This window comes from Heptranchias perlo, chromosome 33 (assembly GCF_035084215.1).
Source record: "Heptranchias perlo isolate sHepPer1 chromosome 33, sHepPer1.hap1, whole genome shotgun sequence".
In the NCBI taxonomy this organism is placed as follows: domain Eukaryota; kingdom Metazoa; phylum Chordata; class Chondrichthyes; order Hexanchiformes; family Hexanchidae; genus Heptranchias; species Heptranchias perlo.
This window is the reverse complement of record NC_090357.1, coordinates 8,997,008-9,013,939: the sequence shown is the minus strand read 5'-3', so window position 1 is coordinate 9,013,939 and position 16,932 is coordinate 8,997,008. Positions and strand designations below refer to the sequence as shown.

Below are 16,932 nucleotides of genomic sequence, written 5' to 3'. Positions count from 1 at the left end.
TAAATTACTACCACAATACCCATTGTCACTGTTAAGCTGTATTATAGAGAACAGCAGTCCCTGTGTATTCTGCACTACTTATTTTTTGAAGATATTAGATCCCTTTTCTCTCTCCGACTCTCTTCCCCCCTCTGCCCCCCATAAAGGTCTCATACAATTATACAACTTCTATAGTCAAGAGGACAGTTAGGAAATTAGGAACAGGAGTAGGCCATTCAGCCTCTCGAGCCTGCACCGTCATTCAATTAGGTCACGGCTGATCTATTCCTCAACTCCATTTTCCTGCCTTTGCTCCATATCCCTTGATATCCTTACCCAACAAAAATCTATCGATCGCAGTCTTGAAAACTCCAATTGACCCCCAGCACCCACAGCCTTTGTGTGGGGGGGGGGGGGGGGGGGGGGGAGGAGAAAGAGTTCCAGATTTCTACTTCCCTTTGTATTGAAAAAATGCTTCCTAATTTCATTGCTGAATGGCCTCGTTCTAATTTTAAGATTATGTCCAGTTGTTCTCGATTCCTCCACCTGAGGAAATAGTTTCTCTTCATCTCACCCTATCAAATCCTTTTAACATTTTAAACACATCGATCAGATCACCACTCAATCTTCTAAACTCAAGGGAATACAGACCAAGTTTATAAAACCTGTCTTCATAATTTAACCCTCGAAGCCAGTTATTTAACTGGCCACTTTCTTCCTTTCTTTGCTGGGGAGATCCCCGACCTCAGTTCAGCAGCTCTGCCCAGAGAATGGAAAAGATTGGGATCTCTGTGGTCAGAGATCAAGCCTGTGCCCTCCTGTCCATGGCATTTCATGTTGGTACTGGAGAATACACCACCCAAATAAATATTACCATCACTTGTATGCAAAGTTCCCGTTACTTGGTACGAGATAGACTGTATTGGCTCACCATCGTGGGTACCCATTTAGAAAATAAAACACCTAAGTAACTTCAGCAGAAAGTGGAGGGAAAGAAACACAGAAACTACATCATGGTCATAACAACCGAGACTCCAGCCGGACTATCCCACACTGTGGTGCGCCAGAAGGCCCGAGAAACCCCAGATGATCCACAATACCAGGGACAAACCATTATTACTTTTAATTACATTCGGCAGAAATTGGAACATTAATAAGAAGCTACTCTGTTACCTTTGCAGACTCTGTAGTTACTGTGACTCTAAAGAGGTACATCGTTATGGCCATTCCTGCCATCATGGAGAGCAAAAGCCCATGTCGAGGGTTCCCATGACTTCGAAGACCGTTCTGGAAGAGATGCACAGACGGCACAGGTTTTCTTTTTAAAATGTATTTTGTTTGCATACCAAGATGAGGGACCACAACTTTTAACACAAGATAATTTTTTTTTTTAAAAACTGCTCGAAATGAATCATTTTTGGCACCATGTCACGAGCAAACACTCTTGGGTGAAGCACTGTATGGGACAAATGCGGAGTAAAGCTCACCCTACGACATCACAGCAATGTGCCTTTAATCTAATCTACAACACCAGTTTCCATGCCAGCCGCTCTGAAGGGCTTCCTGTAGGAGGCGGACAATTTAGTACCGATTTATCCTGGGGTTTAGGGTAACTTTGTGCAAAGGACCTACACCAACCACAACTGGACACCATTTCACAAAAGGACCCTTACAACCAACCTTTTGTCTCAGTATTCTGGGCTCAATTGGAACCCAAGTCTCTGGGCAACCAACCAGACCCTCAGGTGCAGTCATTTTAAAACAAAACATGTAGCTGTGAAATGCACAGTACAAACTAATGCACAACACATTATAAAGATTTAAGTTATGGAATTTTATAGACATTAAAATGAAAGATTACATGATTTTCTTTTTAAAAAGGGCAGATGAAACTGCATTTTGTTTATAGCAGGTTTCTATTACCACATCCCATGCTAGTCTTTCATTTTCCCTCCTCTTGTTGAAGTGGTGGCTTATCCTTGGTCACCTGTACAGTTTAATGGGCAGAAATTGTCAGAAATTTGTGTTAATTTCTACAGGTCCCCTCTCCCCAAAAGCAATGTTCCAATCCCACAGGATGAATGCTCTGCACCCAAACATCCTTTGCCTGTCCCAGCCCAGGGATCATCAGACTGTCTCAACCCTCAAACTGCATGCAGTTCATAGTGTATACACAACTGGCAAAGGGATTGGGGGGGAAATGACTCCACCATCTAAAACTGTCCAAAAAAGATACAAAGATATTGTGATGCGGATCCTGATGAGCACACTGACCTACCCAAGCTGGTTGCTTTCCTCCAGCACTGTTAGCTCAGGGGCGGATTTTTGTACCACCATTATCAGGACAAAAACCTTGAATGCATTGACACTAACAATCACTCTCATTTAACTTCAGTGGGAATAGCCAGCAAAGCGCAACAGCAAAGGATCATTCGTAAATACCGTACAGCACAGTTCCAGCTATTCTGGAAGAGTACAGACCTCAGAGGCAATCTAGTCATGCACCCAAAGCAGTGTAAGAGGGGTCTGTGCGCACATACCCGAGCAACAGCTCTATCAGACAGGTATCCGGCAGTAATGCTACCCAGCAGACCACCAACCTCCAGCACACTCATGAACGAGCTACCTGCAAGCATCAAAAGAAAAGAAAAATTAAAAAGTAGGGTTTTCTAGCAAAGTTGCACAACATCAGGGAGGTCCAGGGTTCAACCCTTGGTTTGCACCGAGTGAGCTGATCTCACCTAGGAGGACAGTAGGGACACTGCAATTGGCCTCAGGTCCCCAGGATTAGGGAGAGAGGTCAAAATACAAATCAGCCAAGATTCCAGCTGACCTTTGCCCTCTCTAGCCCCAGGCTGTTGAGACTAAGTGCAGGTCCCCTGCTGCCATCCTGGTTGAGATCAGCTAACACAGCTCAGACCAAGGAATCAAACCTGGGACTGTCTGGTCTGTGCAGCTCAGCATCACACCAGACAACTGAGCCACTGCAAGAGTCCCAACACCCCATTTTTGATAAAGAAATAAAAGTGACTAATTCTAGAATAATAATGGAAACAAGGTTTATATAATCTTTACAACTGCTTTGTGTGTCAGCTTGGATCTGCTACAAGCATCCTCAGTCCTCAGTTCAGTGAGAAGGTGGTTGTGGGTTCAAACTCCATATCAGGAGTTGAAGCTCATAATCTAAAGCACTAGTCCAATGCAGTGCCAAGCTGCATTGTTGGAAGTACCATCCTTTGGATAATTTGTTAAAACAAGACCACATCGGCGGTTGAGCGGGGTGGGGGGCGTTAAAGATTCCGTGGCACTATTTGAACAGCAGAAGTTCTCCTGATGTCCTGGCCAATATTCCATCCAAAAAAAAGTCATTGCTGTTTGTGGGATCTTGCTATGTGTAAAACAGCTGCTACATTTACCTACATAATAACCCCTCAAATAATGAAGCAGTCCGAGCCCGCATGCAGCAAGACCTGGACAACATCCAGTCTTGGGCTCATAAGTGGCAAGTGACATTCGCGCCAGACAAGTGCCAAGCAATGACCATCTCCTCTTGACATTCAACCTAGAAGGACAAGAGCAGCAGGTACATGGGAACGACACCACCTGCACATTCCCCTCCAAGACACACACCATCCCGACTTGGAAATATATCGCCGTTCCTTCATCATCGCTGGGTCAAAATCCTGGAACTCCCTACCTAACAGCACTGTGGGAGAACCTTCACCACACGGACTGCAGCGGTTCAAGAAGGCGGCTCACCACCACCTTCTCAAGGGCAATTAGGGATGGGCAATAAATGCCAGCCTCGCCAGCGACACCCACATCTCATGAGTGAATTTTTAAAAAGTCACTGTACTTCAAATGAATTCATTGTAATGCTTTGAGAAATTTCTGTGAGGTGCAATGAAAATGCTTTTGGCATCTTGAAAAGTTATCAAAAACACTTTTCCTATTAGCAATCAAACACCACAAATAGGAAGGCAAAATTCAGCAAGACTTGTATTGTTTTCACACGAGTTCCTTTCAGGATATTTGCCAACTTACCTATAAGTGCAGATTGTCCCTTCTCCTGAATGAGGAAGAGCTGCCCCCAGTCAGTGCAACAGGTCTTCACTCCAAACACCACCAGGTACCCAATGTTCAGAACCCACAGATATGGGGTCAACAGCAGTTCTTTCACAGTGCTCTCATCTCCAGCAGATCCTGTGTCATTGAGGCGAAGGGGGTATAGATTATAGATAAGTCAAAAGGAAATATTATTTGATTGACAGTGCCAAAACACCAGTAAATTAGGCAAGTTTAGCTTAGCTTTGGTCACATTGCAATTGACAACACCTCTAACATTATTAAAATATTATGCACTTTCTGTCCACAAAACTTACTTCCTGTTATGGTTTTTGTCATGCTTTTATGTCAACGTTTACTATTGTAAATTGCTACATCAACATTTCACATTCAATTTTGCTATATCGGTTGTAATGATGTGGCTGCAGGCTTTTGCCTCTAGATGGTTTGTAGAACAATTTTTGAAAGCCTCTTTCCCAACTCCATTGCCACCTTGTTTATATATAAAAAAATTATATTTATCACCTACTGTTGGAAACCTCATGGGAATTTATTGTGGTCAAGATAAGGGGTGTTAGTGTTGAGAAATGAAACACTTCCACTTTGGTCATCTAGTGTAAGGGTCAAGTTATCCCAGGTCAGCTATAGCACAGGCCAAATGTGGAGTAAAACTCCCTTTCCATGTCCCAAATAATGTGCTTATTCCCCAACCTCAAAAGGCACTCCTGCATTTTCATTTCCCATACCAGAGGTCACAGGGACCTCTATAGATGAGATTTATTGCCAATTATTGCCCTACTGTGAGCTGGTTTTTCTGTGTTACTGCACCCATTAAGACTCTTCCATTCAGCAGAAAGAGAAGACTTTCATCCCAATAGTCTGTGCGGGACCTAAAGTTGAAATAGCAGTGCACCAACCCAATGACCTACCCAGTTCGTTGATTAAACAAATCAATATTAAAAAAATGGCACTAATAATCAGACATTTAGTAACCATCCCATAACGGACGCAATTATTGAGCCCAAAAGGCCGGTTTACCTCACTTAATATCAATGTCCACTTCAGCTCTCTCATTGCTTTCTGCTCTAAGTGACTCTGTCGTGCTAAACCCATGATAAGAACACATTGTTTCAATCATGAAAATTGTAGAGAAGAACTTGGTAAAGAGGAGAGGTAAAACCCAAAATAGAGTCCTCAGCTATTACTTAACAAATCTGCAATGTTCTTCCCTCCATGTGCTCAGCCTTCTGGGTGACAATTCAATAGGTGTCCCAATGCCTCACCCAATAACCAACCTTCATTCACGAGCCTAGAAAGTGAATGTCAGGAGGTTATTCAACCACCGTGGGCACATCACAGTGAAGCTCAGGATTTTATCACTGCACACCTTCCAGCAACTTTACGCGTCAGAAGCAGGAGCGCCAATCTACATCTTTTCCTCTCCCAAACCCCGGAGTGCTGAGGGCAATTGTAGTCCCACTGTTATCCTGGCTGAGGTAAGCTAACAGCACAGATCAGAACCTGCCACTTTCCTGATCTGCGTGGTTCGGCTACAAAACACCACCTTAGCTATTCTTTGCAAGTAGTTTTCTTTGTGTTTGACACTGGGCAGCGAATTTAATAACTAAACCATCAGGGGAGCTCCAGACTATCGCCTGTAAAGATATCAATTCTAAATTGAGCAAATGGTAACTGGAAGAGAACATCTTGTTCCAGTCAGAATGCAGCACCATTCTCTGCATCCCACCTTTCAGCCATTAACTGTTGGCTTGTATCCCGTCCCACACAGTGTTCTCCAACAGCTTTCTGTTCATTTAAGCATCAAAACTCTGCATCCCGTCATTTGGCGACTGACTGTTCGCTTATGTCCCAGCCCAGACCATTTCCTTGTTCATCTCCTTTTTCCAGCTGCTTGTCTGTGTCTCCACTACCCGATATTAAAAGTCTATCCAAAATCTATGGTCCGATGGGTAAATTCACTGCCCAATCTAGTTCTCAGCCATACAGACCATAAGGACCTAGGGTTCATCCCCTGTCTGCTCTGCGTTAGTTGCCTAGGCTCATTCATGGAAAAGGGCCATTCGGGCGAGGTACTGCAGGTTCTGCCAGCACTCACCCAGCAAGAGTCAGGAAAGGAGGAAAGAAAATTGGGAAAAAAGAAGGGAATCCAGCATCTACATTGCTCCTCTCCCTCCGCTGGAAGGTTCGAACAGTGCAAGGTGTGGCCTGCCCTGTGGCAGCTGCTAACACCAATCCCATTGTGAAGAGCATCAAACAAGACTTCAGTTTCCATTGCCCATATGCTCCATTTATGTGAAAATTGTCACTTGTCCACTGCCAACGATTAAAAAAATGTAGAACTTTATGCAGCAATCGTTCAATGACAAGAATCGGTTTCCGTCAGCCAATCTCTGAAGTCCATGTTTATACAAAACCCATGAAAAGATACCCTATAGTTTTCAGTATAATTCCATATACAGATGTACCTGAACATTATGTACAGGGCAGAGTGCACCAAAAGCTTGGGAAGATGACTCACAAAGGCCCAGATGTTTTTCAACTAGAATTTCATAGAGAAACTCACTTGCCAACAGGACGTTATTACAGGTTTCCGAGGGAACAAAGTATTTGTGGTATTGATGGAGTTTACTTGGAGATCTGTTTGATTTTCTTTCCTTCCGAGTACTAAAATTCCCCCCACACCACCCCCATATCATTTTCCGAATGATTTTATGCCACCAGCACCACAAGAGATGTTTCTCTAGACATTTTTGTAGGCAAATATTTGGATTCCTCAGCAGTCTTACTGTAATAATAAAAGGAAGACCCTCTGTTCTACAAAATATTTTATCCAATTTTTTCCAATAGAGATAGAGATATTTTAAAATGGCAAATCAGACTGACCTCTTGCAAGTGTAGCAGTTGGAGTGGTACATTTAGACTCAGCACCCCCGGGATGGAGTGAGATGGGCGGTGGCGGGAGCGGGAAGGGAGGAAAGTCCGCCAGGATTTTGAATCTGACCGGGTATTCAGTGACTCCTGTTGGGTGAAGTCAGGAAGCACTTCTTCACACAAAGGGGTCGTAGAAATCTGGAACTCTCTCTCCCCCAAAAAGCTGTTGAGGCTGGGGGTCAATTGAAAATTTCAAAGCTGAGATTGATAGATTTTTAGGCAAGGGTATTAAGGGTTACGGAACCAAGGTGGGTAAATGGAGTTAAGATATAGATTAGCCATGATTTAATTGAATGACGGAACAGGCTCAAGGGGCTGAATGACCTACTCCTGTTCCTAAAATGTACATGTATGGAAATTACGCAAGGTCACGATTAGGATGACCTTTAAGTTAAACAGCCAACCAATACTCATAGTTAAAGTTCACAGATGAACAAAGACCTCTTGGATAAGACGCTGTAAGGCTGTTGGTCCTACTGCCCGTGGAGCTGTACTCCAGCAAGTCAACCCCTTCAGGGCAGGAGGGGTGAAAAAAGAAATAAGATAACCCAGTTTGACCTAATGCCTTCATGATGGGTGGCTAAGAGAGAGAAAATAGGAGGAGGTGGCGGAGGAAGGAAAAAAGTTGAGGGAAAGGAAAAAGGCTGACAGAGGCTGTACAAGCAAAGTGGGGGAAGAATGCGAGGTTAAACTGGCCTGACGATCAAATGATTGACCAGGGCAGTACAAACACAGTACCTTTCTTGCTTCCTTTCTTCGGGCCTGGCTCGATGTTGGGCAGTCCAACGTCCATTGGCTCATTAATTATGAAGATCAGACATAGGAATGCTATCCCAATAGAGATGGAACCAGAGAGGGAGAGGGTTTCCCGCCAGCTGTAGCTAAGGGCCATTGTCGTGGCGATGAGTGGGCCCAGGCTGCCCGCCAAATTCATACTGGTCGACAAAACAGCCCACCACGTTCCAAACTGCGACGGTTCAAACCACTGTGGGAAAACACAAGCAAAGACAGTGAAGAATGTGCACATTATATACAGGTTTTGAACTGAACTCATAGCTGATTGAGGTTTCAATTTATTTCCTTCCTTCCCCTTCTGAGGCTTCTGCCAGTCTGTTCCAATAGTAAACAATTGAGTCCAGTCTATGATGCTCATCAGATACCTAATGCCAGCTTGAACAAATTCAAGATGAACAAGAAAAATCAGAACAAAATTAGCCCTCTTCAAATTTGATCATAATGAGGACAAATGTGAGGGACTCATTAAGATTCACCCTGATGGAAGATTCTACGTTTAACTTATTTATACCATTTAATGCTTCTTATACCCCAGTGGAGTCCCCTTTAACCACCTTCTCTCTAGATTGTAGAGCTGAGGCTTCTCTAAACTTTCTTCATAGTGCCTTGGGACATTTTACTATGTTAAAGGCGCTATATAAATGCAAGTTGTTGTTGTTGCCGATTCCTTTTACACATGGGACATTCTCATTGTTCTTCTCTGCACCCTCTCCAACCCTGGTTATACCGCACATGGATTACTGAGAGCAGTTCTGGGCACCGCACCTTTGGAAGGACGTATTGGCTTTGGAGGGAGTGCAGCGTAGGTTTACTAGAATGATACCCGGACTTCAAGGGTTAAGTTACGAAGTGAGATTACACAAATTGGGGTTGTATTCTCTAGAGTTTAGAAGGTTAAGGGGTGATCTGATCGAAGTTTATAAGATATTAAGGGGAACGGATAGGGTGGATAGAGAGAAATTATTTCCGCTGGTTGGGGATTCTAGGAGTAGGGGGCACAGTCTAAAAATTAGAGCCAGACCTTTCAGGAGCGAGATTAGAAAATATTTCTACACACAAAGGGTGGTAGAAATTTGGAACTCTCTTCTGCAAACGGCAATTGATACTAGCTCAATTACTAAATTTAAATCTGAGATAGATAGCTTTTTGGCAATCAAAGGTATTAAGGGATATGGGCCAAAGGCGGGTATATGGAGTTAGATCACAGATCAGCCATGATCTTATCAAATGGCGGAGCAGGCACGAGGGGCTGAATGGCCTACTCCTGTTCCTATGTATGCATAAGTCTTTTGAAGTATGGTGATCAAAACTGTATACAATGCTCCAAAGCTGGTCTGACTAGTGCATCTGCCTCAATAATTTAACTCATGAACTCAAAACTTCTGTTTCTTCACAAGGCTCAAATATGAAGAATGAGCACTTAGGGAAGGTACTGGAAGCCAACCATCAAAATAGATCCCAGCACAAGTCAGTACCTTCAGGAGAGGGGAGAAAATTGGAGGCAAAACAGGAATATGGGGTATGATATTGATCCAAAAAATGGATCAAGCTGAAAGGCCCACAGCTTTAAATATATATTCTATGCAACAGATCCCAATGTCTTTTGTTTGTGTCTTGGATATAAATATAAAAGGTCAATATTAGATATGATTTAAAGTGAAGAAAAAGAAACTAAAGATGGACTTAACATGATTTTTTAAAATTAGGAAACCTACTCAGTGAAAGGCCAAGCCCCATAGTGTAGGACATCACCAAGGTTGAAATGAGGAGAGAAAATGAGGTAAATGAGATATTAGGGGACATCAAAACTGGCTTTGAAGAAGGAGTGTAGATTGTAAGTGGAAGGCAAGACTGGGGAAGGGTGTAAAGAGTTCCAGGCCTGAGTAAGATGGAAGTGGATGAGATGGCAAGTACCAAGGGAACATTTCTTTTGTAACATCTGGATGGCAAAAATATTGTTGTTTTTGGTTTAGTCACTACCAGGACGCCTGTATAAGGAACAACGGTAGTTCCTTAAAAATAGTTCAAGGGCATTCTCTCATCAGCTGAGCGATATAGGCCATGGTATTGAGTGGTTTAGTCTGAACCATCTATAAATACTGACACTGTCAGAGCTGACAACATTCTTCAATATGGGGCTCGGAGTAGATTAATAATCATATGCACACTTATAGACAAATGGATGTTCAATAAAAATAATGGTGCAGAAAGCCCCCGCCCTCTCCCCAACTCCCTGTTGTGGTGCTGACCAGGAAGATCTCAGATTTGATCCCCAGTCTGCGCTGAGTTAACTGATCTTTGTAGTTGAGGCGCTACAGTTGGCTTCAGTGTCCTTGAGCTGAGAAGAAGAAACATCAGCCACCTTCCCTCTCCAAATCATCATCTAATGACTGCTGCAGGGAAGGCTGCTTTTGTGGATAACTGCTGAGGACAGTAAAGGCTCTACTATGACATCTTCTCACTGCTGAAAAGCTTGTTGACACTCGCTGTCTAAGCTCACAGAAGCAAAATGAGCAACTTGGAGAGGTACTGAAAGGCAGCACACACCATTCCCCAACAAGAGTCAGCAACTTCAGCATAGAAGGGGCAAAATTGAAGAAAAAAAAAATCTCAAATTATCCACCAATAACTGAAGGATAGCTGATGGGTAGCTTTTGAGAAACGTATCTACAGTTGGCTTTTCAGCAGTCCCAAATCTTCACGATGACAGAATCAAATATACTGTTCTCTGGGTATCCAGATCGGTAAGGGTCCAAGAGGAACAGGTTGAGTTATCTGCTGATTAGGCCAGAAAGGTTGTCCTATTTTTCAATTAGTATGGAGGACACTCTATTTATCTTGTTGGGAATTGCCTCACTGTATCAGTCTGGCCCAGTAAATACACCAAGTGGGGAATCCCTTACATAGACCCGCACACGACCAGTCAACGGAACTCTGCTCTAACCCCCTCCTGATAAAACGTCTAATTCTGAGGCAACTGGAGAAGCAACTATTTTTTAAAATGGCATTAATCCAGGAGTGAGAATTTTGATATAAATGCAGCAATTCATACAGGACAGACAGAGCCATAAACAAGACACACAACAAAGCCCACAAGTCTATTGGCAAGTGATGCCCAGTCAAAGTGTGCTGTGCCTTGGTTTAGACTTTTGAGTTTGGCTTCAGGACGTTGGCTTCTGTCACTGGAACGCTGGAAACTGGCATCAATTAAACCAACTGGTAAACAAACCAGAGAGCTGCAATGTTCAGCTCACAGGGTATTGAGTAAAGTAATATCCCCTCAATGGTCTCAGAATGTGCAACTCACAGCCTACATCTAAAAATACCACAGCACCAAATGTCATGACCTGAACTCTAGCCTGAAATGTAGAGTCAGCCATAGAATGTACGGATGGTGCCAAAATTAAATAGGGATCCTTGGCTTGAGTTGTAGATAACACCGGTATACTGTACCTCCATATGATTTGAAAATTAAGAATAATGTAATCTACACATTTGGCTTTACAAAAAGGAAGTACATGGTTAGGGTTAGGAAAAACTAGTTGTGTCTTTTGGGCTGAAATTTTCAAATTCCTACATTGAAAGTAACTGACCAAGAGCTACAAAGTTTCTCTCAGCTCGACGTTTCGATGTTGTGATAATTGCAATACGACTTAATTAAGTCGGCAACCCTGGGCTAAGGAGCAGAGAACAGCCAGGGTTCCCGCTCCTGATCACTGTACAGGGACTCCTACTGGAAATTACACATGGGTGGGCGTTTAGTGAGAAAACGACGAGGGTTTGATTTTTCCAAACAAAAAGGGGTGCGGAGGCCTGTCAGTGTTTCAACTGAGATTAGCCAACTTGATGCAGACTAGGGTGGAATCTGGGACCTTCTTGGTCTGTAGGCCTCACTCTCCACAGTGTATTTCCCAGAAAGTCAGGGAAGCCAATTTACTTTTTTCAAAAATTTCCCGTGAGCCCAATTTACTTAACATTATTCTCACATGTTAAGTAATGATAAGCTCATCTGCTGCCCGTTAAGTACTTCAAACAAAATCCAGTCCTCAAATCTATCCTAGAACAAACAGATCTGCTAGCATCTTCAAGTGGTAACGCTCCAGATAAAGGCCATGAGAAGGTACTTACTGGTCAGCTATTGCATGGAGGGGCATGTGAGCAGTCTTCCTCCAAAAAAGTCCCTTTGCAAAAAACAAAATGTCCTGGATATTATTTTAAGAAATAATTCCCATTCACAGATGAAGTGGCCACATTAATATTATTAATACACTGGTCAAGTTATTCAGAGTTATGGTTGGGACAAGTCGATTTTGGGCACCTAAAATCAGCCACATGGGGAATAGCAGTGCCATGTTATTACAAAATTCTGGGGGTCCGAAGACAGGTTAAACTACAAGGATGAATTGCAAGCAGGCGGAGTGTTACCCAAGCCCTATGACTATTATTTTCTAGTATGTCACATGTCGGCTTTTCAGTGATTTGTGGGTCTCAAGTGGAACTAAATTCTACAAACGGTCATCTCTCTAACACAGCCAGCCAGCTAGAAACAGGCTATAGACCCTAGGAATTCCAGGTGCACTTGAACAGAGGTCACATTGCCTCCCATGACCTGCATCCCAGAGATGCATGAATGATTTATTTTTCTACTTATCTCCAAGGCCCCTTCCAAGCACTTCTGTAATCAAACCAGTTCTCCCTGTTGCTAAATGTCAGGTTTATGTTGCACAATTACTACAATGTTATATTCACATCTGTGTCATTCTGGTTAGAACCCTTTCTGGAATCAGGCCATGGTGAAAGTGCATTCCTGCACAGGTCGGATCAAAACTCAACCCACTGCAGCCAGAGTCAAGGGGTATCTTCAAACAACCAAGTTAAACAGGTACCACTGGAGACCTTTGTGCTGACTTCATCACCTTGGCTGTGGATTTTCACAAGTGTCAGCCTTTCCTGTCATAAACACCCACTGAAACTCTGAGGTGCTGAGTTGTTTACGTTAATGTTGCCTCAAGTAGTGCTCTTGCCATGAGGTTTAAAAGGTAATAACTCCTCCCCAAATGATGCCTCAGAGCATTCTCCCAACTTAGGGTTGTCGAGCAACCCATTCCCTGCCCTCTGCTGATGTCACAGGTTTCAGTTGCGCATTGGAAAGTGCGAGAACTGTCAGAGTTCACTGATCTGATTTGTCCTCCATTCCTTTCTCTATAGTGGTTAGGTGGGGGGGGGGGGGGGGGGAAGGGGGGGAAAAGAGGAACACAGAATCAGTGGGGAGGAAAAAAGCCTTAACTTTACCTTCCCTTGAGATTTCTTTCAGGTGGTGCAGAAGAAAAAAAAATCAGGAATTAACTGCACGGCATTTCCCTGGCACAGACCTGGATCCTGGCACTCTAGTGTGGCGTGCATTCACACCAACACACTGCCATTGGATCATTACATCTTTCTTTTGAAGAAAATTGCACAATCCCAATGGTGTACAGTTATCCTGCTGGTGGAGTCAAAATTCTGTCTATACGTCAAACACAGGATGGATGCCACAGACCTAGCCCTTGTGAGCACCCAGGGGTCTTTTCATCTTTTAGAATTCCTATTTTAGATTCTTTACATGATTTTGTTGGTAAACATAGGAACAGGAGTAGGCCTTTCAGCCTGCTTCGCCATTCAATTAGATAACGTCTGATCTGTACCTCAATTCCCTTTACCCACCTTCACTCCATATTCCTTGGTACCCTTACCTAACAAAAATCTACCAATCTCAGCCTTGAAAGCACCAATTGTCCCAGCACCAGAGCCTTTTGGCTGTGCAAACGTAGTAATGAGCCATAGGGATCAGGATGATCCCAGATTGGATTCCCGGTCTGTGCAGAGTTAACTGGGCTCAGCCAGGCGTAGTGGCAAGATTGCTACAATCGGTCTCAATGGCCTTAAGCTAACAGGGAAATTTTAAAAAATCAGCCAGCAGATTCCTGCTCCTGACTGTTATGCTATGCTACCTGGTGGAAAGTGCATGTATGTGGACAATAAATGCGGACACAATCAGGTTTGGCTGTGATACCCCATGGCTAAATGTTCTGCCAATTTTTTGTTAATCTAAGGTTACACATGGAAGTGGTCAGCACTTGTGGAGCCAGAACTCAGTATGAGTTAGTGCCCTCAGACAAACACAAATACATTTTCCCCATCAATGTACAATTTGTTTAAAAGAATTCCCAGTAAAAAGAGTTAACCGTGGTGTTTGAATGGCGATTTCGTACCTTGCGCAGTATTTTCCCACAGGGAGGCCACCCAAAGCCTTGTGCCAATCCGTTAAAGAACCAGAGCACAGCAAAAGCAGTGACTGTGGAACTCCATGAGAAGAATACGTTTATCACCCCGACCAGGAATAGGCCAAAGCAGAAGAGCATGCGAGCACTGATCTGATCAGACAGCACTCCGCTGATAAACTTACTGATAGCATAGGCCAGCGACTGGCTACTGGCTATCAGACCTGCAGGAATAAAACAAATCCAGGTTAGTTCGCAACCTTCACTGTACTCCCCAATCTCATTTTACAATTCCTACATCCCAAAGTTGTTCCCACATTGTATATTGAGACTATTGTACTGTCTGAGGGCTGAATAAACAGCATGTTCAGATTCCTGTTCTGTTTTAACGGGCTTAAATGTATTCAAGGTTTGGAATATCTCCAAGTTATCTTTCTTTCTATTTTTCACCTCTTCAATTATCCCTGTCCCAGTGTTTAGTCGATATTCTAGAACCATCCACCAGGAGGGCTGTACGCACCCCACTTCCCCCACCAGGCCCCCAATCCCGCCCCTCGCCTCCCCACCCCCCAAGAGTAACAGGCCCTTGATTTTTCCCTCCTTCCCTGTGAAGAAAGTGCACAACCTCTGCTTGGGATTCTTAACAGCTCAGATTGGCAACATGCTGCCTCAGAAACTGCAGATCTACGGCCAACCACTAAGCCGATAATACGCTAACCACTTGGACGGTTCACTGCAGTTACAGCACAAAATGATTTAAACAAGTTTCAAAAACAATTGAAAAAAAACTTTTATTGCGTTCTTCAGTGAATAACAAGCAAATATAAAGTGATAATTACTGTACAAAACCAAGGCAGAACGGCAAGTCTATGTAGAGTAGCATGCAAGTAGGCTTATTCCCATTACAAGTCACTCCACACTTTTTGTGTCTGATTTTCACTTCACTATTTTATTAATTACTTCAGTTTAAGTGCAAGTTTCTCCCCTCATCGTTTTCTATACTCTTTCATTGAGTCTCTCCTCCAGATGACATGACAGCCTAACTCATGGTCATCTCCATGTTCACACTTTTTGGTTGATACCCCCTCCCGATGGGCACTTAAATAGTACAGAAGAGACTAATTTTCCACACCCTCACTAAGACTAGTGAATACAGTTGCAGAGTTGAGTCATACAATGGCATCTAGTTAAACTCATTCCTTGGGGGAAAACTCAACCCAGCTCTGCGTCCTGAACTGCACACCAGAACCTCGACATTCAAATGCTGTAACTACTGGGCCCATCTCTCTTACAGTCTTACTATTTCACAGCTAGAAAGTTAGGTACTCACCCAAATCATCTTTTTCCAAAGTCACTTCCTCCATAATGGAGGGCATCACAAACGAGAAGGTTTTTCTATTGAAGTAATAGAATGTGTAGCCCACAAACATGGCTGTGAAGATGGTAGCCCTGTAGTAGCCATAAGAAGCCATTTTGATCAGCCTTTGGCAATTTGGCAATGAATTCAGAAGCACAGGCCACTAACTCCTGGAGGCCCGAATGCCAGTGATGGCAGGATTTATACAGCGAATGGTTTCTGTCCCAGTGATTAGATCAAGCATACGGTGTACTTAACGTCCGATGATGCATAGAGCTTTTAGGTAAAGTACATTTGGATCAAGAAAAGAGATAAGACAATTACAACTTTGAGTTAACAGGAGAGAAGGGAGAGAGAAAAACAAGAAAACAAATTCCACCGTGTAAATTTCTCAGTGTATCTGTCTATTTTGCTGAGTCATTGAATTTGCGATGAGCTTCTGTTTGCTGTGTTGGCAAAATATTAACTCCAAGGGTCCAAGAGAGTGACAGGATCTTTTACCCTGAAAGAACAAAAAAAAACAGCTGAATGCATGCAGAGACTTTCCTAGTTTGTGAAAAATAAGTATTAGTTAATGATTACACAGTATCAATAAAAGGTGGATACCAGGGGTCTAAGGTGGAGTGCCAGGAGGCTATAGATAAACCAACATTGAAAGCTGCAGCTCAATCACAATGTTTTTGATTATTTGCAACATTATTTAATCTCACAGACACCTTATCCAGTATTCTAGTAAGGTCTTTACAGGGAAACAACACTCAATGGAGAGGGACCATATCAGGGCATCCTTGTCCCTAAAGATTTGACTTCCCTTTGTAAAGCACAAAATAATGACACTCTTTACAAAACTCCTCAGCACCACTTGCACAAGTGATTAAATGGAGCTGGCTGCCACTAGGCTTGTTCCCTCTCTAAAGTGGTAACAATTCCCCATCACAATAAAGAACATTTCTTTCAATTGGTCCACGTGAACTCGATAGTAAATGTTCGCAATCTGCCATACATTCGGCACCTAATCAAAAATCATTAAAGACTCCTCCTCCTTCGCCACCATTTATTTATATAATGCCACACAATTTTCTCCTTCGCCCATTCCCTGAAGCAGAAACTCCTGGTACAGTTTCACATGTTGGCGTTATGGAAGCTCTGTTACTTTGCTTAAGTGGGGACCTCTATGAGGAGACCGGAACGTGTAAGTGTGTAGCCTATTTAACTGTGGGAACCATCACAGCAAACGCGATCCTCTCCTCGCCCAGTATCAGATGCTCACCATCCAGATCAGGCGTTTTGATAGTGATCAGGGGGGTGATTTTAAACCCCAAGAACAGGTGGGTTGGGGGCGGGTGAGAGTTGAGACTAATTGTTTTTTGGGTCGCGGCCACGACCCGGCTTTATTTCCGGGTTTAACGTCGGTGCGGAAAAGTACAGGCTTCCCACTGGGAATGCAAAGTCTGAAAATTTTGCAGTTGTGATCCAAAAAAAACCCAACTATTTTCATCCGCCCCCAAACCCACCCATTCTTGG

General features: G+C 43.3%; 1 protein-coding gene across 4 annotated transcripts in view; it reads right to left on the bottom strand.

Annotated features, from left to right (window-relative positions):
- The window catches only part of LOC137301459 (glucose-6-phosphate exchanger SLC37A4-like), a 29,008-nt gene that overhangs the window by 6,546 nt on the left and 5,530 nt on the right, over positions 1-16,932 (bottom strand). For all 4 annotated transcript variants that reach the window (XM_067970962.1, XM_067970961.1, XM_067970964.1 and 1 more), the window contains 6 exons: positions 15,382-15,910; positions 14,043-14,275; positions 7,735-7,981; positions 4,024-4,182; positions 2,520-2,605; positions 1,153-1,266 (listed from right to left, as the gene is read on the bottom strand). In XM_067970962.1, coding sequence (XP_067827063.1) covers positions 1,153-1,266; positions 2,520-2,605; positions 4,024-4,182; positions 7,735-7,981; positions 14,043-14,275; positions 15,382-15,523 — 981 coding nt within the window. In that variant the 5' untranslated portion in view covers positions 15,524-15,910. The remainder of the gene's footprint in view (positions 1-1,152; positions 1,267-2,519; positions 2,606-4,023; positions 4,183-7,734; positions 7,982-14,042; positions 14,276-15,381; positions 15,911-16,932) is intronic.